Genomic DNA, 25,483 nt, shown 5'->3' on the forward strand with positions numbered 1-25,483 from the left:
CTATGAAATTTTGGTGGTCTGGAATTATTTACTTTGTTCTACTAAGTGTGGAAACCTAGGACTGGGGACATGGAGATGCTGAGAACTGTAGACAAAAGCGTGTATGTGCTCATGTAGTAGAGTGCTCTGAGCAAGCAGGGCATGAACCCTTTCCTTTTCCCCACCCTGAGAATATCCTGTGAGTTCAAGGGTTAGCTGGGGACTGAAAATGGCTGGGAAGTATTGTGCTTTTAGGCTAGGTGAACAAAGATTTTTAAAAGAAAAAAAAGATATGCATACATTATACTAACTGTAAGAAAAATGTCACCATAATCTAACATAATGATTCTTTTTGTTCTTTTCTAGTCTTCTTTCATAAACATGCTTTTATAAAAGTATAGTGTTGTAATTTCAGGTCCCATGGTTTTCCTCCACTTATGTCCTATATTTCTTGAGTTGTCTGTCTTTGCTATTGTCATTTTTAATGATCAACTAATAATCACTCAAGTGAAGCAAATTTTTAACATTTAATCTTCTACTGTAGGTACTAGTATTGCTTCTGATCTGAGTAACTATAAAGAACGGTACAATGAATAACTTTTGTGTAACTGTTATCCTCTGCCTGTCTCACCATGATATGATGGGGGCAACCTATTTCTCTGGTCAAAAGAAAAGAGTTGTGTCTGGGACCCTCAACTGCATCTGACTTAGGTAATTCAGAAGGTGAGATTTGGGTCCTGCAAACTGATGAGATTCAGGTAAGAGTGGACACTGAGCTGAGTAGCAATGGGTAAGACTCTTCAGAACCTTAGGGGAGGGAAGATGCATTTTGCATTTGGGAGGCCAGAGGGTAGACTGTGGTAGGTAAAATCTCTAGAAATGGTCGCTCTTAGTATTCCACACTGTCTAATCCCCAGAACTTGGGTATGAGAAATCACTCTTGTGATTGTTTTATAGCAAGTTGCTATAGTATAGTACAGTTGACTTCAAAAAGGGGAGATGATCTGAACAGGCTAATCTGCTCACATGGGCCCTTAAAAAGCAGAACACTTTCTCTAGCTGGCAGTAGAAGAGAAGGTGGAAGGGAAGAGTCAAAAGCATGGGCAAGACTTGACAAACTATTGCTGGCTTTGTAGATGGAGGCCTGTGAGAAGAGGTGTCGGAAGTCTTCAGGAGCTGAGAGAGGCCCTCAGCCAACAGCCAATGAGGAACGGGGACCTCAAGTCATACAAAAACAAGGAACTGAATTCACGTTCGATCAACTTACAAATATTATGGGGATAATGCTTTTCTAAATAATTTGAAAGAAAAAGGGGACTAAACCCAGCAATATGGCAAGGATCTGGAAACTTTAAAATATAGCGGGAATGACAAGTAGTACAACTGTTTAGGAGCACAACTGGGCAACATCAAAATCTTTAAAAACATGCTTAGTCCTTAATGGAGCAACTCTACTTTCAGCAATGCATGCTAAGGACATATTCAGAGATGTGCTCTGAGTGTGAATGTATGTTCACTGAGGTGTTAGCTGTGGTAGCCCCAAATTAGAAATGACTTCCCATGTATCATCCTTGATTTGTCTCCTCTTTGTTAAGCCAACCCATCAGCAAGTTCTGTCAGGTGTACTTCCAAATATACCCAAGATCATCTGCCTTGCCTGCCACCATTTACTACCTACTACTACTGTTTCTTGCCTGGGTGCCTGTGTCAGCTCTTGACCTGGTCTTCATGTTTCTACTCTTATTCTTTTATAATCCATTCTCTACAAAGGAGCTAGAGATTCAAAAATAAAATGTAAACAGGATGAAGTCCCTCTTTTGTTAAACACACCCAGGGGTTCCTACTGCTTCTGATCTTGCCCCTAAGGCTCTGAATGCCCTGGCCCATGCTTACCCCTGCAGTGTCATCACCCATCTCTACCCCACCAATTTACTGTGCTCCAACCACACTACTTAATCTGTTCTCAGAACAATCCAAGACAAGATTGTTTCTTTCAAAATGATTGCTGATATGTGTGTTACAAGGAGGAAGTAATAAGGGCTGAATCCTGCTCCAGGTGTTTATGAGCTGTGTTGGTTTGGATAAGTTAATTAACCTCTCTATGCCTCAGTTTTCTTTTCTTTAAATGGAGATGACAACAGCACCTAGCTTTCTCTACTGCGAAATATGATAACTGTATTTATTTCTCAAGGTTAAGTATCAAATGAGAGTATTTACAAAAGCGTAACACCTGGTATGTAGCAAAGAGTTCAATAAATGGTATCTAATATTCTATTATTATATCACAACTTCTGCTTTCTACTGCTTGTGATCAAGTTACTTATTATACATGAGCCTCAATTTTCTTACTTGTAAAATGGGGATAGCCCTTATCAATCTTATAGGGTTGAGAGGATTAAGTAAGAGAATATGGATGATATGCCTCGCCTGTTGCTTCAAACAGTTGGCACTCAGTAAGCAGTGGTTGTATAATTATTATTGAACTAGCTTTGCCATCCATGGGAGAAACTAAAGAGATCAAGTTTATTTGGCTCTAAGATGAAAAGCAATGAGGGCAAAATTTAAGAACAGGGAATAATAGTTTCAAGAGCAGTGAAAAATGAAAATTTGATTATTAGGGTGGCATAGGTAGAGGAGAATTCTTCTCAAAATATGGAGGATCAACTTATCAACATAGTAAAATATCAACCTATCTTGTACCACACATAAAAATTAATTTCAAGTAGATTATAGATCTAAATACAAAAGGTAAAACAACAAAGCTTCTAGAAGATATATATGAGGAATTCTCCATGACCTTAGGGTAGGGCAAAGATTTCTCAACAGATCAAAAAAACACCAAACAAAGGAAAAGCATTGAGAAGCTAGATTACATAAAAATTAAGAACATTTTATTACAGAGTGAAAAGCCAAAGTATAAAGGGAAAATATTTCTAATACATTTATCTGACACAGAACTAAAATCAAGAATATACAAATAATGCCTACAAATCATAAAAAGATAAGACAACCAAAGAGAGAAATGGTCGAGACTGATTTGGAAGATGCTTCAACAAAAGGGGATATCTAAAAGGGCTTGTAAACATTTTTAAAAGAGAAAGGATTCAAAATGTCCTCCACAGAATCTTGGAGGTCCCTGAAATTCATTTCATTTCAGGGGGTCCATGAGATCAAAACTATTTCATCTTAGAAGCTATCTGCTTTTGGGGTACCTAGGTGGCTCAGTTGGTTAAGCATCTGCCTTTGGCTCAGGTCAAGATCTCAGGGTCCTGGATGGAAATGAGAATCTAGTTGTCTTCCATACCTAATGATAAACAGGTCGCAACAATATGAAACAAGTCATTCTTTTCATAAAATTTTTGTGTTTGGGGAAAAAATAGATAGTTCTGTAAAAATTTCTATTTGTGTTAACATGTAGTGGGTTTATTATTGTTATTTTTAAATAAATTAATGTGTAATTTAAAAATTTTAGTTGTAACTTCTAATATGATAAATATTGATTGAACCCCAACAAGAACTCTTTAATAATTCAAAATTTAGTGATTTCTCCTCAATGATTCAGAGTTCAAGGTTTCTGAGACCAAAAATGTTGAGATCCACCAGCATAGAAAATATAACTCAATGAAGTTAAAGAAAAAAACTATATACAGCTGCATATAGCCTTACTATTTAAAATGAAAAATTGAACATATTTAAAATATCCCATGGAGGTTAGGCAAACTACAGCATATCAGCAAAATAAAATATCAGATACTAAAAAAAGATATATTTAGCATTTTAGTAAACAGATTTAAAAGGAAAATGCAGAACACAAAATATTGGAAACATTAAAAATATGTAAAGAGACAGATTGGGACTGAAAATGAATTTTGAATGGCAAGAGTTCTATATCTAAGGATTTATTTTTAGTGAAGCCAGTTGAGCATAAGAAAAACTGTTTTTTCAAAACAGCGAATAGATTTGGGGCATACAGTCTGAATGAGGACAGATGGAGCAAAGTGAAATGGGTTAGAATTTTAAGACAACAACAACAAAAGTTAGGCTTAGATTAAAACAAAAACAAAAACAAAACAACAAAACCAAAAAACCGTTCCCTTACAGATGGGCTGTTTTCAGTAATTCTTCCCTAGAGATTTCAGGAGTAAACAGACCTACTTTTCACAACCAATTCTCCATCACAATGGAATGTCCTCTCCATGTGTACTCCTGGCCTAGAAGCAGCCAGCATCAAACCGGCAGACCAGTATCCTTGACAAGCTCCCGGTACATGTCTCTGCACTCAGGGAGGCAAATCTCTTTCTGCACTGCAACAGACATTTGATGTGTTTGCTTCTGGAGGTTTCCAGGGGTGGACTAGACAAGATGGGGTGTGGAAGGCAAGCAGTGAAACACAGGACCGTGTCCTACAGGAAGGAGGCAGAGGCTGCTATTTCCCGGCTCAGAGCACAAGCCTCGGCTGTTCAGTGATGGGCTAATTAACACCCTGCAGCAGCCAGATGGGCCGGCTCCTAAGTTGCTCTTTCCCTCCTTCCTGCTCTAAAGCCCCACCCCCAAATCCTGCATTTGAGGGAAAAACAAAAAGGTGAAAGTGTGAGTGCTGGTTGCTCGGCAACTTGGTGGTAGTGGGGGCTCTAATAAAGGAATGGTGTCATTCCAGACATCTGTGCTGACAGAGGAAGGGGACTGGTGAAGAGTGGGGGTGGGGGTGAGTGGCTGACAAAAAGCCTTCTAAACATTCCGCCTCCTCTCCAACCATGTCTTGTAGTTTAATGTCCTGGTCCTGGGAGACGGATCTGCTTGAGAAAGACCTAGCTGAGGGAGGGCAAGGGGATGGATTTTTCTCCACGCTCCACATGCACTCACTATATTGAATTTGTACACAAATTGATTATTACATGAACTAAAACTGGATAGTGCAGTGGGGAAAGCATAAGCAGAGTTAGAACCACTTAATGGCAGACTGGGCCCAGTCTTTACCTCCCAGTGAGGTAACTGGACAGTTACGCTATGTCCTTATCCACCTTCTCCTCCTGTGTAAAGCTGGGATGCTAGTGATCGCACAGATCTGTCTGGAAGATGAGCAACCATAAATGAAATCACCTAGTTCAGTGGTCAACACATGGCCAAACAGCCAAGAAATGGCAGTTATTCCCCTCCTGGATAAACACAGCCAATATGGATGATAAAGAGACTATGTTTATAAGGGCCTGGGGCCTAAATATAGTCACCCAACCCACCCTCCAGGTCCATACTCTCACATCTAAGTGGCTCCACTACTACATCAAATCCTTTTCTGGGGGGAAGAGGCTAGGTCTTTAAAAATATAAAACAAGGTTCTGTCTTTGGGAGGACCCTCTACTAATTAACCCTGGTAGTCTGGTTTTGAGCTTGACCACGAATGGGATCCACTGGGTATTTATCAAACCTTTACTATATTCTGACCAATGAACTTGACACATGACATTCACCTACATATCAATATTAAGAGATACAGGAATAATAATAAAATAGGCGTAATAATTCTCAGAGTGCAGATCAGGGGACCAAGATCCTCCCAGAGCTAAGTGTGCTCACTGAAGGACAGGTAGAGCTACAAGGTCAGGGTTTGAATCTAGCTGATCAACTCCAAAGCCTGTGCTCTAGAATACCATATAAATACTCTCTTGTTGATATGGGGGGGGCGAGGGTGTGGATGTGGAAAAAAGGGACCAAGTCCCCTGTGCTAAGAGTGGTATGCTGAAACAATGAGGCTCAGCATTCAGCCTTAAACATTGTCCCCCTCCCTATCCCCACCACCGCACTAGACTCTAACCACTTCCTATCCTTCCAGGGCTCTGTATAGGACAGGCCTTCATGCTGGAACACGCTTCCTACTCTACTCTTCACTGACTAACACATCTTTCTCATTCTCTAGGAGCCCACTGAAAGGTCAGTCTCTTCTTGCTGAAGCCTTCCCTGAACACCAAGTGTGGTTCAGGCTCTTCTTCCATGTGCTCCCCAGTATACTGATGAGATGACAGCAGGAGCAGAAGGCATCACTGGTCTTCATGAAGCACCCAAGGCTAGATCTAGGGCCCACACCTAGTGAGCTCAAGAAATACTATGGCCTTAAGAACCTAAGTGGCTCCTTAGCACCAACATTTTTAAATACTGTGTATTTTAAAATAAAAAGAGTTACAGGAAAAATAGTGCAGAGAAATCCAGTTTTCTCCAAGTTATACCACCACAAAGCTCCCTCATGCTACCCCGCCCACCTTTATAATCACACCTACAGCCTGTCCCCATCCCTAACGTCTGGCAACCACTAATCTGTTTAGCATGTCTATTAATACTGTCATTTTGAAAATGTGTAAGTGGAATTGTACAGCATATGATCGTTTGGAATTGGCTTTTTTCATTCAGCATGATGACCCTGGGGTCCATCCTAAATGTCACTCCTTCACATTGCTGAGTAGTATTCCACAGGCTGCACTGCAGCATGCTTACCCACTTAACAATTCAGGCACATCTGGATTGCTTCCAGTTTTTGGCTGTTACAAATAAAGCTGCTACGAACATCTGTGTACAAGCTTTTGTGTGCATAATTTTTGTTTCTCTAAGATAAACACCTAGGGGTAAGATTCCTAGATCATACTAGGAAGCGTTTAAGAAACTGCCAATGTTTGGGGATCCCTGGGTGGCTCAGTGGTTTAGCGCCTGCCTTTGGCCCGGGGCATTATCCTGGAGTCCTGGGATCAAGTCCTGCATCAGGCTCCCTGCATGGAGCCTGCTTCTCCCTCTGCCTGTGTCTCTGCCCTCCCTCTTTCTCTCTGTGTGTCTCTCACTGATAAATAAAATCTTAAAAAAAAAAAAAAAAAAAAAGAAAAGAAACTGCCAGTGTTCTTGAGTGGCCATACCATTTTATGTTCCCACAAGCAATGAATAAGAGATTGAGTTTCTCTGCACCCTCTCCAGCATTTTAAAACATTTTAGCCATTCTAGTAGGTGTGAAGGATTTGCGTAATTTGCATTTCCCTAATGGCTATTGGTGCTGAATACCTTTTCACCTGCTATGTGCCATCTGCGTATCCTTTTCAGTGTACTATCTCTTCACATCTTGTCCCATTTTCTAATTGGATTGTTTTTCTTAACCTGTACACTTTTGAGTGTTCTGTATCTTTCTAGATATGATTGCTTTGTCAGATTGCTTGATTGCTTTGTCAGATGCATCGTTTGCAAACATTTTCTCCCAGTCTGTAGTTTATCTCATTCTCTTAACAGGGTCTTTCACAAAGCAAACATTTTTAACTTTGATGAAGTATAATGTAACCATTTCTTCCTGTTACAGACTGTGCTTTTAGTGTCCTTCCTTTACAGTGTTGCAGCATTAAGTTTCACATTTAAATTTGTGATCTCATATGAGCTATCAGCTCACATTCTTTCTGAGCCCTGAGCTGGTACCTTTGCTGAACTCATTATTAATTACTGTTGTTACTGCTATTATTTGGTAGATTCCCTGGGATTTTCTATGTAGACCATAATGTTACCTGCGAACATGAACTGTTTTATTTCTTCCTCTCTTAACTGTATCAGTTTTATTTCTTGTCTTAATGTGGTAGCAAAATTTTCCAGTACTACCCAAATAAGAGTGGTGAGGGTACGGGAATCCCTGGGTGGCTCAGCGGTTTAGGGCCTGCCTTTGGCCCAGGACGTGATCCTGGAGTCCCAGGATCGAGTCCCGTGTCAGGATCATCCCTGAATGGAGCCTGCTTCTCCCTCTGCCTGTCTCTCTACCTCTCTAAATAAAATCTTTTTTTTTTTTTTTTTTTTTTAAAAAAAAAAAAGAAAAAAAAAGAGCGGTATGGGTGATATCTGTGCCTTGTTCCTAAGGGGGAAAGCAGTCAGCAGTGAATTTTAAGTAAACCATTTTTGCTCGTATGATGATAAACCCATAAAATATCATTTAGGTACTAACTAACTACTCTCTAATAGAAGGAAAGACACAAAGTCTCAATCATGAACAATTATTATCAATTCTCTTATGATTTGAACCCAGGAACCTCATTTCTACTGTTATATGTTCACATTTCCTAAGCTAAGGCTAGGACTTTTTTTTTTTTTTTTTTTTAGTTTATTGAGATATATTTCATATACAATTTATCCAGTTAAAATATACAGTGGTCTTTAGATGTTCACAGAGTATGTAAATATTCTAATTAGAATATTTTCTGAACCACAAAGAGAAACCCTGTACCCATTAGCAGTCCCACCCTATTCATCATGCCCACTAAACCCTCCACTTCAGTTTGTGGCAACTACTAACCTGCCTTGTCTCTATGGATTTGCCTATTCCAGACATTTCACATAAAATCACATAATATGTAGCTCTTCTCACTTAGCATGTTTTCAAGGCTCACACAGGTTGTGACATCCATCAAGTACTTCATCCTCTTTTTACTGCTGAATTAACATTCCACGGTATACGTGTTTCACGTTTGTGTACTTGATCATCAGCTGATGCATAATAGGCTGTTTTGACTTTTTGGCTAGTATGAATAATACTATGGATATCCATGTACAGAAGTTTGTACATGATCATGTGCACAAACAAGTGCTATTTCACCGTGGTTTGGAGTTCCATTTCCCTAATGATTAATTAGGGAATTTTCACAGGCTCATGTGCCACTTGGACACTTTTGAACCATTTTTAAATTTTATTACTGAGTTGTAAGGGTTATATATTCTGGATACAAGCGTACTACCAACTCTGATTTGCAAATGCTTTCTCCCATTCTAGGAGTTATCCTTTCATTTTGATGCTGTTCTTTAAAGCACAAAAGGTTTTAATTTTGACGAAGTCCAATTTGGGCTTTAGGTATTGTATCTAAGAAACTACTGTGGAACACAAGATCATGAAGATTTATTCCTGTGTTCTGCTAGGAGTGTTATAGTTCTCTTATGCTTAGGTCTATGATCCATTTTTAAGTTGCTTTTCGTGTAAGGAAGGGGTCCAACTGCATTCTTTTGGCTGTGGATATAGAGTTGTTCCAGTATCATTTGAAAAGACTATTGTTTCCCCATTGAATTGTCTTGGCACATTTGTTGAAATCAATTGCCCATGAATGTACAGGTTTATTTCTGGATCTCAATTCTATTCCCTCAGCTATGTCTATCCTTATTCCAGTACCACACTGTCTTGATTACTGTAGCTTTGTAATAAGTTTTGAAATTGGAAAGTGTGAGTCTTCTTTTTTCTTTTTCAAAATTGCTTTAGTTATTCTGATACCCTTGCATTTCCATATGAATTTTAGGATCAGCTTGACAATTTGAAAACAAAAAATCTGCAAACAAAAAACTCTGGGATTGGGACTGCATTAAATATGTAGATCAATTTGGAGAATAGTAAATCTTCCTATTTATGAACACAGAATGTCTTTCCATTATTTAGAGCTTCCTTAATTTCTTTCAACAATGTTTTACAGTTTTCGGTGTACAAATTAACTTCTGTTAAATTTATTCATAAGTAGTTTTTCTTTTGGGTATTATTATAAACGGAATCATTTCCTTAATTTTCAGATTGTTCATTGTGCATGTGTAGAAATACCATTGATTTTTGTTTTTTGATCATTTATCCTGTCACATTGCTGAACTTGTTTATGTAAAACACATTTTTTAGAGGATTCCTTAGAATGTCCTATATATGAGATCTCATGTAATTGGCAAACAGAGTTGTTTTACATCTTCCTTTTTAATCTAGATACTTTTCCTTTTTCTTGAATGATTGTCCTGGCTAAAATCTCAAGTATGATATTACACAAAAGTAACAAGAGCAGACAGTCTTGTCTTGTTCCTGATCTTAGGGGGAAAGCATTTGGTCTTTCTCCATAAGTAGGATGTTAGCTGTTAACTTTCTGCAGACATTACATATTGAGTTAAGAAACTTCTATTGCTAAATCCTTTTATCATGAGAGGGTGTTAGATTTGTCAAATGCTTTTTATCAATACACTGAGATGAACCTTTGGTTTTTGTTCTATTAATGTGGTATGTTACACTAACTTATTTTCAGATGTCAAACCAATCATTTTTGGGATAAATTTTTTTTGGTCATGGTATATAATCCTTCTTCTATGTTGCTGAATTTGTTTTTGCTAGTACTTTAAGGCTTTAAAAATCTATGTTCAAAAGGGATACTGGTTTGTAGTTTTCTTGTGAGGGCTTTGATTTTGGTATCAGGGCCCCACAGATCCAAACAAGATCCAACACTGTAGTTCGTTGATATAACTCTTTTAATAAGAGCCCCACTCTTCTTTTTTCCTCATGCCATTTATTTATTTGACAATGAAAACAAGGTCAATTTATCCTGTAAAAATTTTTCATGTTCCAGTTTTGGCTGGAATATGTGTATCCTCATGTATCTTCCTCAGCTAGGAATTTTTATCTTCACAATTGTAAACTTCAGGTCTGATTCCTAGTTAGGGTGGCAGAGCCTCCAGGTGGCCACTGTGGAAGCCCTGGGAGGATTTTTGCTTACTATAGTGGTTACAGGGTCCTCCCAGCACTTAGAGGCAGATACCAGAGACAATGCACATTCTACATAATGAATTCTACATTATAAGAATGACTTACATCCCATACTTTTGAAAGTCTTGTTAGATTTTCAAGAAGGTGCAAAGCCTTCATAAATTACCCAAGTCTAAGATGATTTTACATATGAGACACTGTCCATCTACTGTTTTGTTTGCCATTCTCCTAGGAACTGTTCATCATTTCAGAAAAGTCATGTTAGTAACAGCAATACAATTTGTAGTATTTGAGTTCTGTTATAATACATCTGTATATGCCAGCTTTTGTTACAGTCAAATTCAACATAATTACACATACAAGTGCAAGTGTCTGACTATATTTTCCAGTGTAATTGTGCTCAAGCATGTACACAAACAGAAATTATCTTATTAGTTACCACCTTTCTACTTCTCATTTATATTATAGGGAGGACTTTATACTGATTCCTTCTAAAGTGTGCATTCAGTTAGATTATCTATGAATTTCATTTCAAGAGAAGTAAAAGAGATTTCACAGAATATTTGTTTTGACATGGGCAGTGAGTGTGAGAGAGCTGAGAATTACTATCTACTTAAGGTGTAAAAATCTGCCTCACCCCCCCCCTTGACTGCTGTCGAGAGCTTATTCTTAAAGCTTGCCACCATATTCTGGTTATGTGACAACCAGAGCACTACACTGGGATTTGACACCTGAACTGCAGCCCTGGCCCTGCTTCTTTATTAGTGGCTGGTGACCTAGGCAGGTCATTCTACCTCTGTTCCTGTCGATAAAATAAGGAGGTTAGATCAGATGAGATGTTCCAACCCTTCAACTACTTTTTATGATTTTCCCTCCCCACAGGAATTCTGAAGAGTGCCAAAGAAATTTACCAATTATTACTTTATTGTAATAAATTAATTTCCCATTTTAATAAAAAAATAAATATAATCTTAATATAATCAAAGATAATAACTGCAAAACAGGATAAAATAACAATGGCAGTTAACACTTACTGAGTGCTTATTATGGCCCCACAGTGAACCCCCAGGCAACCCCCCCATTACTACCACACAGGAGACTCCAAATTGGGAAGTGCTGTCTCAGCTAGAGACTAAGATCTCCCCTCGATTCTTGTCTCCTTCCTCAGACCATGAGTCTCCGGTCATAGACGTTGCCACCCTAACCTGCTAAGATCTTGGATGTGATATCCTCATACTCCATGCTGTTTTGGAAAAGTTCTGAAGCTGTCAAAGAGGTTAGGTGACTACCATGAATGAAATGAAATAGCCAAGACATTTGGCTTACATTCCCTCTGGAAAAGTACTTCTGCATCTCTCCATTTTCCTAAAATACCTGGCCTGGGGCCCTGCTACTAGAAGAAGCTAGGTAGTTATCAGGAGTCGTACAAGAACTCACTGCTTCACTTATGTCTCCATCCACCAAGACTGACAATTTGTTGCAGACACATGGAGGCCAGAGAGGGGGCCAGTGGCAGGATCACTATGGCTAGAATCCTGCAGAAGCATGGGTTAGTTGCCTGCTGGGGGCTCTGTACTCACCAGGGAGGCTGCCGGCTTGTGTGTGGGTGCTGTGGGTGAATCCGGAGGGGGTCTACCTCTCTGGCAGTGGCAGGCGGAAACTCCCGGTGGAGACTGCTGACACTAGCCTTGTCCCAGTGCTCATGGATAGGTGTAATGATCCCAGACGCGATGCGAGACCGAAGTTCCTCACTGTTCTTATAGGTCCTGCGGGAAGGAGACGAGGTGTCAACTGCTTGCACCTGGCTGGCAACCCTGTATACACTATTCTGGCGGCAGTGGCGACGGCGGAGGCGGCGGCGGCGGCAGCGGCGGCGGCCCTGAAAGCTCTTGGCTTTGCGCGTGGACTGTTTGCAAGGGTGGGAACGGGCCGCCCGGCGGACCTGTGTGAGGGGGGCAACAGCCCGGTGATGTCTCCGAGATTTGGGCCTAAGCTTCTTAGGCATCTGAGTTGCCCCTCCTCATTTACCACCCCATTAGAAAGAGGTGATGGTGCAGGGGCACAGGGCCTGGACTGGCTACTCCTCTGTACCTGCCCAACCCCTCCCCCAGCCTCATTGTGTGTTCATCGTGTGTCATGGGAAGGGTCATGGACTGCCAAGGCTTCTTGGGGAGGATGAACCAGGTTCCTGGGCCAGGTAAGCAGGGTTCTGGGGGCTCAAGGCCCAGTTCTGTCACCAACTCAGGGCCCTCTCGGAAGGCTGCTCTGGGCCTCTTTTCTTTGCCTGTGACGGATAAGCACTGTGAGCTGTAGCTGAGGTGTTGAGGCAAGTTGAGGTAGCAATGAGTGGGCAGCGCTCTAGAGTTCCTAAAAATCTGGCATTTAAAAATGAGCCATATCCTGGACCAAAAAAGCAAACCTTACAAATTTTAAAAAATGGAAACCATACAGAGTATGTTCTTTGACCAGATGGAATCATACTAAACATCAAAATAGAAAGGAGTTTCTAAATACATGGAAATTAAGCAACCTAATTCTAGATAACCCACATGTCAAAGAGGAAGACATGAAAAATACAAAGCACTGAATAAAAATAAAAATATAACATATTACAGTATGTGGGATGGGGTGTTCAGTTGGTTGAGTGGTTGACTCTTGATTTCAGTTCAGGTCATGACCCCAGGGTTGTGAGATTGAGCCCTGCATTAGGCTCCCTACTCAGAAGGGCATCTGCTTGGGATTCTCTCCCTCTCCTGTTCCTCCCCATACCACTTGTGTGTATGCACTCTCTCTCCCAATTTAAAAATCTTAAAAAAATATATATATGGGGATATAGTTAAAGCAGTGTTGAGAAGAAACTCCATAGCACTAAATGTTTACATCGGAAAAGAGGAAAGACATTGATAATCAAAATTCTGACCTCAAGAACCTAGAAAAAGAGCAAATTAAACCTGACGAAAGACTAAAGGAAATAATAAAGAATAAAAGTCAATAAAAGAGAAAATAGGAAAATGAGAGAGAAAATTAATAAAAAAAACCCTCTGGTTCTTCGAAAAAATGAATAAAATTGACAAACTTGTAGCAAGATTGGCAAACACAAAAAGGAAGAAGACACAAATCACCAATATCAAGAATGACATGGGATATTACAACACATGTGTTGCCACTGGGAGAATAACAAGAGAATGCTAAAAACAACTTACTTCAACAACTTAGAACAGACCAATTCTTCAAAAACCACAAACTAACAACTCAGGCAAAATAAAATAGATAATCTAAAGAGTTCTATTACAGTAACAAAATTTGTACTTAAGCACCCAAAGCAAAAAATCTCCAAAGCCAGATGATTTCAGTGGAGAATGCTACCAAACACTTTAAGAAGAATTAACACCAAATTACAGTTATTTCCAGAAAATAGGAGAGGAAGAAACATTTCCCAACTCATTTTTTGAGGCCAAGATTGCTTCATATCAAAGCCAGACAAAGAGAGCACAAAAAACAAAACCAAAGACTTGGATTTCCCATGAACTTGGATGTATAAATACTTAATATACTAACAAGTTGAATTTAAAAATATATAAAAAGAATCATATATCTGTTGGTATGCAAGGCTGGTTCAGTAGTCACAAATCCCTACCATATCAATAAGCTAAGAAAAATCATATGAACCTATCAATTGATGCATAAAATGCATTTGACAAAATCCAACATGTAAATCCATTCATGATAAAAACTCTCAACAAACTAGGAACAGAAGGGAAACTCTTGAGCCTCAGAAAGAAGACCTACAAAAACCTACAGTTAACAATATACTTAATAATGAAAGACCTAAATTGACTGGAGGATATTACTGAAGCTAAGTGGGAGGAAGAGACCTGGGAGTAGGGAAGGAGGGAACAAAAGCTGAGCTATAAATTTCCCCCTTTTAGTTTACTGGAATAGGAATAGAGGTAAAAGTCTTACAAACTAAGTTTATTTCCCTTTAACTGGGAAGCCACTGAACAGGTGAAAGTGGCATATATGGATTATATTCCCATATGGTTTAGGTAGTATGTTCTTGGGATCTTAAATGTTTTGGAACAAGGCTGCTTATACATATATGGAGCAATAATGATGTAACAACTAATAGACAACTAATATTTACTGAACACTTACTATGTGACAGGAACTAAGTCCTTTACATACATTAATTAAGTTTTCAGAACTTAGTCTAGTAAATAAATAAATAGTAAATAAAGTCAGAATTTGAATGAAAATAATAATAAAAATAATGAAAGATTGAATACTTTGCCTCTAAGACTGGGAACATGGCAGGGATGTTCTCTCTTACCACTCTTAAATAACCTAACACTGAAGTTCTGATCATTGCAATAAAGCAATAAATAAATAAGAAAAAAAAAACATACAGATTAGAAAGCAAAGAATAAAACTTCCCTTTTTGCAGATGACATGATAGTCTACTTTGAAATTCCCAAGAAATTTACAAAAACACCTCCAAGAACAATGAATTCAGCAAAGTATCACATACAAGATCAACACACAAAAATAAACTGCATTTCTACATACTAACAATGAATGTTTGAAAATCAAGACTAAGAGCAGAACACAATTTATAATTACCCCCCTCCTCCAGAAAAAAAATAGCAAAAACATGTTCAGGATCTAAAAGCTGAAAATTACAAAATGATGAGGAAAGAAATCAAATAGGACTTAATAAATGGATATATATCATGTTCATAGTAAAAATCTCAATTTCCCCCATTATAGGTTAATGATCTTTAGGCTTAATGTAACTCCTAGCAAGGTTTTTACTGACATAGATAAGCTTATTCTAAAGTTAGTATTTAGAGAGGCATGGACCTTAGAATAGCTAAGACTATCTTGACAAGGTAAGTGGGAGGAATCATTCTACTCAATATTAAGGTCTATTATGTAGTACATTAATCAAAACTGTGATATTGGCAGAGGGACACACAAAAAGATCAATGGGAAAAAAACAGAAAACCTCAAAACAGGCCCACATAAGTACAGACAACTGCTTTTTGAAAAAGTTGCAAAAGAAGTTCAATGAAGGAAGAACAAACAGTATTGGAGCAATTGAACATCCACAGGAAAGAAAATGAACCTCTGTCTAAACCTCATACCTTATATTAAAATTAACTTAAAATAGACCACAGACTTAAATGTAAAACTATAAAAAGGTTAGAAAAAAACATAAGAGAAAATCTTGGGGATCTAGAACTAGACAAAGCATTCTTGACACCAAAAACATGATCCATAAAATTGATAAAATAAATACCAAATTTAAAACTTTGTGAAGATCCTGTTAACAGAATGAAGAAACTACAAGCTGGAAAAAAAAATTTATAAACCATCACCTAAGGACTTGCATCTAAAATATATAAAGAACTCTCAAATATACAACAGTAAAAAAAAAAAAACCTCCAACAATCCAATTAGAAAATAGTCAGATGGCAGATGGCAGAATGCCAAATAATGCCAAATAAGATACACAGATGGCGAATATACACATGGAAAGATGCTCAACATCATTAGTCATTAGGGAAATAAAAATAAAACCACAATGAGATAATACTGCATATCTATCTGAATAACTAACATGAAAAAGAGTGACAACACCAAATGCTGGTGAAGATGCAGAGAAACGGTATCACTCATACACTGGTGGTGGACATGTAAAATGGTACAGATACTCTAGGAAATCATTTGACAGTTTCTTAAAAAACTAAACATACAATTACCATTGTGCTCTTAGGCACTTATCACAGAGAAAGAGGATTATATTCACATGAAAGCTTGTACCTGAATGTCCAAAGCACCTTTATTTTTAACAGCAAACAACTGGAAACAACTAGATATCCTTTAAGGTTATACAAACTGTGGTACACCCATATCATGAACTCAGCTTTACAAAGGAACAAACTATTGATGCATGCAACAACTAGATGACAAGGGCATTATGCTGAATAAGAAAAGCCAATCCCATAAGCTTAAGCTTACATACTGTATGATTAACATTTTTGAAATGAAAAAATTTTAGAAATGGAGAATAAGTGGTGGTTGCCAGGGGGTTAGAGTTGGGGAGGGATAGTGGGTCTGGCTATAAAAGGGCATCAAGAGGGGATCCCTGGGTGGCTCAGCAGTTTATGGCCTGCCTGCAGCCGAGGGCATGGTCCTGGGGTCCCAGGATCGAGTTCTGCATCAGGGTAGGGTCCCTGCATGGAGCCTGCGTCTCCCTCTGTGTCTCTCATGAATAAATAAAATCTTTTTTAAAAAAAAAAAGGGCATGGGGGCAGCTGTGTGGCTCAGTCAGTTAAGCATCTGACCCTTGATTCTGGCTCAGGTCATGACCACAGGGTTGTGAGACTGAGCCCCAGAGTGGAGTCTGCTTGAGATTCTTGCTCTCCCTCTGTTCCTCCCACTCCTCTTTAAAAAAAAAAAAAAGAAAGAAAGAAAAGAAAAAAGGAGGGATCCTTATGGTGATAAAAAGGTTTTGTATCTTTATATCAATGTCAATATCCTGGCTGTAATACCTAGTATAGTTTTGTACAATGTGATCACTGATGTAAAATGTATAAAGGATACAAAGAATCTCTGTATTATTTCTTACAACTGCATTTAAGACTACAATGATCTCAAAATAAAATTTTTTTATTGTTTTTATTTTTCAGTAGGCTCCACACCCAGCATGGAGCCCAAAGCAGGGCTTGAACTCACGACCCCGAGATCAAGACCTGAGCTGAGATCAAGAGTTGGACACTTATCCAACTGAGCCACCCAGGTGTCTCTTAAAATAAAAAGTTTAATTAAAAAATACATTTTTATTATATAACCATAAGATAAACTGAGAATATTGGACTAGATCAGTGATTTCATGTTTTCTCTCACATTTTAATGGCCCAACAAGGGCAAAAGAGAAAGCCCAGGGACCCCCATTTCCTGTCTCTACCTTTTCCACCAGAGCAATTTTACTTTTACTAGTTTAATATGTCAATCCTTAAGAACATGGTGCTTGAAGAAAGAGTTCTGTTGTTCAAAAGTCTAACACCTGCAATGGTTTGTAAGATCTAAGGGCCTGTGGTCTCTATATCCCTACAACGATCAGGTTCTTGCTCAGAACACAGAATACGTGCTGCTTCCCTAAGTTGGGTGGAAGGGGTATATCTAAATCTTCTTTCCTTTCAATCAGATGAGTCGTGTGTGGTACAGCTAGCTGGAAGGCTTCTGAGCTCCCTATGTAGGATGTGTGTGTTTCCCTGCAGAACTCAGGACTGATTTAAAAACTGTCAAGTATTGAAGTTCTTACACAATTTCTAAGCCTTAGTAGCACTGCCATTTTGGTAGCAGCAAAAGATAGCCTGTAGCCTGTCATCCTGCAAGGGCAGAAAGAGAATGGGCATGGCAAAAAGGAACAGGTGTATACTCCTTAGCAAATCAGAGTTTGCTCACCAAGGGACACAAATTCCCACCTACCATGGACAGGACATGCCACAATGACCTAATAAGGAGGGCCTGGCGGGGGAAGGTGACTAGAGGCAGGCAGTTCTGCGCTGCTGGCAGTACGAGAGCAGGGAGGGAGGGCCTGATGATCAGGAGGCAGATCCATACCCCAGGTCTCAGAGCCTCAGTTTCCATGGAGATGATTCCTGGTGATGAGATATTTTTCCCTTTGTATGTTTACTAAGAGCTGCTGCACCAGCCCTGAGCACTCTGCGCTGACATCTCGTTTTGTTCTCAGAACACCGTGAGGTAGTATTGATGGTTCTGCAACTCAGTCATCAAAAAACAAAACATTCCCCCAGCACAAAACCCCAACAAGTGTATTTAAAAATAATAATAATAAATAGAGGCACTGTCACCATTTCTCTCAGTATTACTAAGGGAACTAAATGTTGTAATGAGCACGTAGAGACTAGTACCTGGGTTCTTCCACAGGTTTTATCACCTTCTCTTGCAATACAATTCAAGCATGAAGAAGTCAAAAGAAAGACTCCATGTCCTTTCCTTACCCACTTTAGGGGTGTGGGGGGTCATGGAGTAGGCAGCATGAAGAACAACAGCCCTGCCCTCATGGAGATCACACGCCCGTGCGGGGGAGACCAACTCTAATGATAAAATACCCACTTATTAAAGCTTAAAAGGTGCTACAAAACCCCCAATATGGTGGGGGGCAGGAGAGGCTTCTCTGAGGAACTCATGTTTCAGGGGGAACTGAAGGAAGAACAGGAGCTGGCTGTGTGAGGAGGTTGGGAAAGGTGCTCTCGGCACAAGGGACAGCTCTGAAGAGGGAAGGAGCTAAGGCATGGTGGCCCAGGCATAGCAACTAAGGGGGAAGTGGTACAGGATAGGGCCAGAGGGGTTAGGCTTTAGGCCTCTCGTCAAGGATTTTGTTTTTTATTCTAAGAGCAACCAACATTCACTGGAGGGTTCTGGGTATTTTTCAGATTAAAAAAAAATTTAATTGTGGGAAAATACATATAAAATTTAACAACATAACCAATTTTCAATGTATAGCTCAGTGGATTCATTAAATATTCAGATTACTGTGCAATCACTACCACCACCCATCTTTAGAACTCTCCATCTTGCAAAACTGAAACTCTGTATGAAATAATAACTCCCTATTCTCCACTTTCCCAGTCCCTGGCATCCACTATCTCATCTCACCTAAGTGGAATCATACGATGTTTGTCTGCTGTTAGCAGTTTATTTTGCTTAGCATAATGTCCTCAAAGTTATTCCATGTGGAAGCAAATGTCCACCTTTTCTTTTCTTTTTAAAGGTGAATAATTGTAGGTATAGGCCACACTGCACACCTACCACTGTATGTATAAACTACATCTTGTTTATGTATGCATCTGTTCTAGGTATTCATGGATACCTACATGGCTTCCACCTTCTGGATGTTGCAAAATAATGCTTTTATGATGTGAGTGTACAAATATCTATTCTGGACCCTGCTCTCAGCACTAGTGAAGCAGAATTTCTGGATCATATGGTAATTTAATTTCGTGAGGAACCACAACACTGTTTTCCATAGTGGCTGCACCATTTTATATTTCTACCAAGAGTACACAAGGGTTCCAATCTGTCCACATCCTGGATAATGCGTGTTATTTTCTGGGTTTTTTTTTGGTAGTAGCCATCCTAATGTATGTGAGGTGGTATCACTGTAGGATTTCAAGCCAGGGTTTTAACCTCAACTATGTTTTAAAAAGACAGGTCCCATGACTGTGAGAAATTGACTGAAGGGTAGGTAGTAAGCTGGAGGAGAAGTAGGGAATCTCCTTTATGTAGCACGTAAAGGCTGCACGGAAGAGAGGCAGAGATAGACGGGTGGCCACAACCATGGAGGCAGGTGGTTTGCAAGCCTAAGAGGAGTGGAGTGGGTTCAAAATGGTTATTGCTAATTAGATAAAATACAACAAAGTTTCTAGGCAGTTCTGATGACTGGGACTTTACAGTGATGTCCAGCTTCCTCTAAAACCAAGGAGGTCAATGCGGATGGCAAAATGGAATATAAAGTGAAAATAATGGGGTCTAACTATGTAACAACAACAACAAAAGCATTCACCTAAATGCCTTTTGAACACAACAGTCTGACTATGTACATCATCAGTTGGACAGAGTTGAACAAAAAGAATTGAAAAGAGATTGTATTTGGAACTTTACTTGGTTGATTTGTTCTTTGTTGATACTGATGTGGCAGTTCAGAAACTCTGTGTATATGTTAGGATCAAACAATTGAATAAATATGTTGGTGCTGTTGGAAATTGGAGTTCTCACCACAGAAGAGAGATACAAGTACGGAATAAAAGAGTAAGAAGCCCATGGTGATTAGATTAAAAATGAAAGCCTCAGTTTAACATTTAAGAAAAGGCCTTAAGGAAAGAGCTTCCAAGCTCTATGCATTCACTGAAAGGGCTGGGAAGCCAAGGTATCCTCAGTATTAACAAGCACATTCAGGGCCCAGGTTTTGGTTCTTAAATATGATTCCCCACTAACAGAAGTCAAGACTTCTGAGAAAACTGGCTGATTTCAAGGCAGGGCCAAGGAAATGACAAGGTGAGGCTGGAACATCTCACTGTACCAGCAAGTATGAGATGCTTGACCAATGATGGGGACATGTCACAAGGATAGAGGAGGTAGTGTGAAAGGGTTTCCACTGGTCAACTCCTGAACAACAGCAACCAGAGAATGACAGAAACAGACCATAACCTAGAATACAGAAGAATCCTTATGTCTATACTGGTATTTTAAAAAATAAAAAGTAAAGGGGACAGGAAGAATAGAAAACTCTTTTTTTTTTTTTTTTTTTGTACAGAATGCTGATTAATGTGGAAAGAATGCCTAAGATAGAAAATTACCCTCTTCCAGGCGTCACTATTTAACGGACTCCGGTGAGAACACTGACAGATGCTGAGACGGCTAGATGAAAGACCACTAGGAAGCAGAGTACTCAATGTCTGCTGGTAGAATCCCGCAGATCACTTCTTAAGCATGAAGGAAAATAGACACCTTTACTAGAGAGGGAGCTGGGAGATACTGTCATAACCAAGTGATCAAACTGAACAGAGCCAACGAGACAGACGTCTGGGCTTGATGTGAGATGCTGAGGAGAACGCAGGAGTGCTCTTGTTGAAAATGTTCAGTCTGAATCAAAGATGACCAGATAACCTAATAAATCTGATCATGAGGAAACAATCTGAACATTCTACACAATAAATGACTTGGAGTCTTCAAAAATACCAAAGCCGTGGAAAACAAACATCTGGAAAACTGTTCAGGATGAAAGACAATTAAGGAGCCATGAAAATAAATGCAATATGGGATCTCTGGTTGGGTAAGAAAAAACCCTCAAACCAAACACTCAAAAAACTAGCTAAAAAGGACACTGCATGACGGCTGCAGAAATATCAATGTAGATGGTGTATTAAGGGATACTCCCGTATCTGCGCTACATTTCCTGAGTGTGAGAGCTGTGTTAAGATTATAGAGAATACCCTTGTACGAACAAGGAGCTACTGCTGAAATATTTAGGGGTGAAGGTTAACAAAGCCTGGAGATAATTCTCAGGTGGTTTGGGGATCCCTGGATGTCTCAGCGGTTTAGCACTGCCTTCGGCCCAGGGCATGATCTTGGAAACCTGGGATCGAGTCCCGCATCAGGCTCCCTGCATGGAGCCTGCTTCTCCCTCTGCCTATGTCTCTGCCTCTGTGTGTGTGTGTGTGTGTCTCATGAATAAATAAATAAAATCTAAAAAAAAAAAATTCTCAGGTGGTTTAAGAACAGAATAGCGCACAGAAAAAATAAGCAGATGTGGCAAAATGTTAAGAACTGGTAAACTTCGGTGATAGGTATATGGGTGTTCACTGCAATATTTCTGTAAACCATCTTTTCTGTAAGGTAGCAAATTTCAAAATAAAAAGTCAGGAGAATGAGAAAATGAGCCAGACTGGGAGAAAATATTTGCAAAAAACATATATGATAAAAGATGGTTAGCTAAAGTATACAAAGAACTCTTAAAACTCAACAGTAAGAGAACAAACCAATCAAAAAATGCCAGAGACCTGAACAAACGCCTCACCAAATAAGCATATGAAAAGATGCTCCAGGTCATCATAGGTCACTTGGTAACTAAATTAAAAGATACTACTACACGCTAATTAGAACGGTCAAATCTGAAAAACTAATACCACCAAATGCTGACAAGGATGTGGAGCAACAGGAACTCTCATACACTGCTGGTGGGAATGTGAAATGGTACTGCCACTATGGAAGCCACTACAGCAGTTTCGTACAAAAATAAACATACTTGGGGCTCCTGGGTGGCTCAGTTGGTTAACTGTCTGCTTTTGGTTCAGGTCATGATCCTGGGGTCCTGGGATAGAGCCCCTGCTGAGCAGGGAGCCTGCTTCTCCTTCTCCCTCTGCCCCCGGCTCATGTTCTCTGGCTTACTTCTATCTCAAATAAATAAAATCTTAAAAAAAAAAAAAAAAAAAGGTAAAGGTTAAACATACTCCTACACTGCCAATAGTGAAGTGAATGTAAAATATGGAATCTGAGTGAGAATGTATATTGATGCAGGTTCTTCCATTATAACAAATATACAGTAAGCTGATAGTGGAGGCTGTGTCGAGGTGGCTGGAGGCAGACCTATTCATGTAAACTCTCTGCGCTTGTTGTTCAGTTTTGCTGTTAACCTGAAACTGCTCGAAAAAATTAAGTCCATTTAAAAGAAAAAGCTGGAGGTGGAGACCAGATTAGGCACACCTTTTCTCCAGGAGCCTATTCTTACTGACTCCATTGGCCTGATTCCACCTCTCCCCTGTAGCCACTGAAACACTTGCGGACTCAGGCTTACATCATTTTACTTCACGCGGCATTTCCCATGTGAATCTTCTCTTAAAATAAATTGAAAAACAAAAAAGAGAATTGAGAAATGGCTATGCCCAAGAGACAAAGACCATTCTATTAATTTTTCTTGGCTCTCTGAACTTCTCCACCCCGTTCCATTGTTTCTTCTTTTTCCCAGGGAAAAGCCATCCCTTAGAAGTACCTGTGGAAGTCACCCAGGTGTTCTGAATCGATATAATCATCCAAGTTCAGGGTCAAATCTGATACCTGCTGTGACCCAAATTCCTAGAAAAATGAAAACAGAAAACGAGAGACGGGATATTTCTGGGCTAAGGGGAGAATAACAATTAAATATTCAATTTAAAGAAATACAGATGCACAAAGAAATATACCAGGAACATCTGTGATATGTGAAACACCCTTCTGATGCTTGATTTAGAAATACTGCCTTTCTGAGGCAGAGCCCAGTAAACCTATTTCCTGGGCACAGGCATATAACTGAGGTGTCAAATGGATGCACGTCTTTGGCTTAGAGGTGGGCAACATGGAAAAGCAGGCCCAGCAGGGGGCAGACATCTCCCTAATGAGGGGGCAGCAGATGCATCAGTGGTTCATTAGAAGGGGCTCTAGGGCCTGGAGCATAAGTCAGCACCTCATGCAGCAGCAGCTCATGTCTGGGGTGGTGGCAGCAGGACTAGTTTCCATGGGGTGGTTTGAGGCACTGTCTTGAAAGCCCAGACTTGAACCTGTTTTAGAGAAACAATTCCTTCTAACAATTCAATACGCTATCCCAGTTCTATTAATAAACCTAGTCTAACTAACTTGAGGGGATTTCTATAACTAAGAACCCTGTCTGATACAAGATCTAAATGTTCATCAAAACAGAAAAGGATAAGGTGAACATAAGAGAAGGGATGGAAAAATGAAATAAGATAAAAACAGAGCAGGAGGCAAACCATAAGAAACTCTTAACTCTAGGAAACAAACCGAGCGCTGCTGGAGGGGAGGGGAGTGGGGGTATGGTAGGTAACTAGGTGATGGGCATTAAGGAGGGCATGCGATGTAACTGGGTGTTGTGTGCAACTCATGATTCGTTAAATTCTACCCCTGAAACAAATAAATACACTCTATGTTAACTACATTGAATTTAAATAAAGGGAAAAAAAAAAACAGAAAGGGATAAATTATGGTATTACAGAAAACTACATAGTAGTTAAAATTAATAAGGTGTATCTCTATGCATTCCCACGTAAAGACCTCCAAAATATATTGAATGAAAAAAGCAAGGTACAATGCAATTTTATATGAGCACATGGAGATAACCAGGACAAACTTAAGAAGACAGTCACTGCCCTTGTGGTGCTTACAGGCCAGTGGCGGAACACAAATATCAAACCAAAGGAGAACTACGTGGTTACAAACTGTTGTAAGTACCAGCAAGGAAATAAAAGGATGAAGTAGAAAGGCATAATTTAGATTTTGCTGGCAGGTTAGAGTAGGTAGTTAGAAGGGAAGAGGGTGCATATGGGGTGGCTCATGGCGGCAGGGAAAAGTTTTCCATCCCTGAAAAGGAGAAACGTAAGGGCACCAGGATAGCAGAGAGCAGGCTTCTCTAAAGGACTAAAAGTAGCCCCTTGGGCCTACAGTATGCTTTTTTCATCCCTATTGTCACTGAAAGGATTTACCCTAATTTATGTAATCATTCCCCTGTGATGGAAAGTCCCTCCCTTGATAATACTAGAAGGTGAACCTCTTTGAGCACAAAGCTGTTCTATACTGAGGATTCCTGTCTTGGTTCCAAGAGTAAGGTCATTGGGTAAAGTCCTCACAAACATTTAAGGCTCTTGATCTGTACTGTTAAATGAGCGACACAAAAGTGATCCCAATGTCCTCTCCCACCAGCAGATGCCAACACATCCCTGAGACTCACCAGCACATTGATGATCATGCTGTTCTCTACAGTGACAGCCTTCACAAGGAGCTTTCTGGACCCATCCTTAGACTCATACCGGAGGACATACAGGTCTTTATTGCTGTTCCATTCAGCCGGCAGCAGTTCTGATTTCTTATCATTGGGACCTGGCTGAGAAGACACCAGGATTGAGAGAAGTAAGTTCACAACCTCAGAACACAGAGCTATGAAGGATTTTAGAGATAATCTAATCCCACTTCTTCATTTCACAGATGAGGACATGGAGGTCAAGAGAAATAAAATGTCCAAGTTAAGAGGTCTGGGACTTAGGTCTCTGGACTCCTGCTCCAGTACTCCTTCCCTTGTAGCTGACTGCCTTGATGACACAGTACTAGAACCTGTCCAGAATCTGAAGCCTTGTTTTAGTAAGAATCTCCTCTCCACCCCCCCGCCAAGAATAAGGCCAATTTCCTGAAGGGATAATGTGAAATTCTAAGACCGTGTTTTTTCTAAGTTCAGAACTGGACCATCTGCAACAGGATCACCAAAGTGTTGACTAAAAATAAAGATTCTAGGGTAATCCCTTCCATACTGTAGTGGTTTCACAGAAATTATGAACAATTTTCATACACAAATAAAATGTAGCATATGTATGAGATAAAACATTATCAAGTGGATACCTGTACATGTGCCACCTGCTTAAGAAATAGAAC

General features: G+C 39.6%; 1 protein-coding gene and 1 long non-coding RNA gene across 5 annotated transcripts in view; one reads left to right on the forward strand and one right to left on the reverse strand.

Moving 5' to 3' along the window:
• Positions 1 to 25,483, reverse strand: part of PSMF1 (proteasome inhibitor subunit 1) — a 45,489-nt gene that overhangs the window by 9,063 nt on the left and 10,943 nt on the right. For all 3 annotated transcript variants that reach the window (XM_077872550.1, XM_077872551.1, XM_077872552.1), the window contains 3 exons: positions 24,789 to 24,941; positions 23,061 to 23,143; positions 12,061 to 12,246 (listed from right to left, as the gene is read on the reverse strand). In XM_077872550.1, coding sequence (XP_077728676.1) covers positions 12,061 to 12,246; positions 23,061 to 23,143; positions 24,789 to 24,941 — 422 coding nt within the window. The remainder of the gene's footprint in view (positions 1 to 12,060; positions 12,247 to 23,060; positions 23,144 to 24,788; positions 24,942 to 25,483) is intronic.
• On the forward strand, positions 12,564 to 25,348 carry LOC144298104 (uncharacterized). Of its 2 annotated transcripts, none has more exons than XR_013365091.1 (5): positions 12,564 to 12,677; positions 17,173 to 17,282; positions 19,369 to 19,499; positions 24,764 to 24,967; positions 25,043 to 25,347. It is a non-coding gene; the product is annotated as an uncharacterized LOC144298104 (long non-coding RNA). The 2 variants fall into 2 exon arrangements; XR_013365092.1 differs by having other exon boundaries at positions 12,642 to 12,677; positions 17,176 to 17,282; positions 25,043 to 25,348.

This window comes from Canis aureus, chromosome 26 (assembly GCF_053574225.1).
Source record: "Canis aureus isolate CA01 chromosome 26, VMU_Caureus_v.1.0, whole genome shotgun sequence".
NCBI classification, from domain to species: domain Eukaryota; kingdom Metazoa; phylum Chordata; class Mammalia; order Carnivora; family Canidae; genus Canis; species Canis aureus.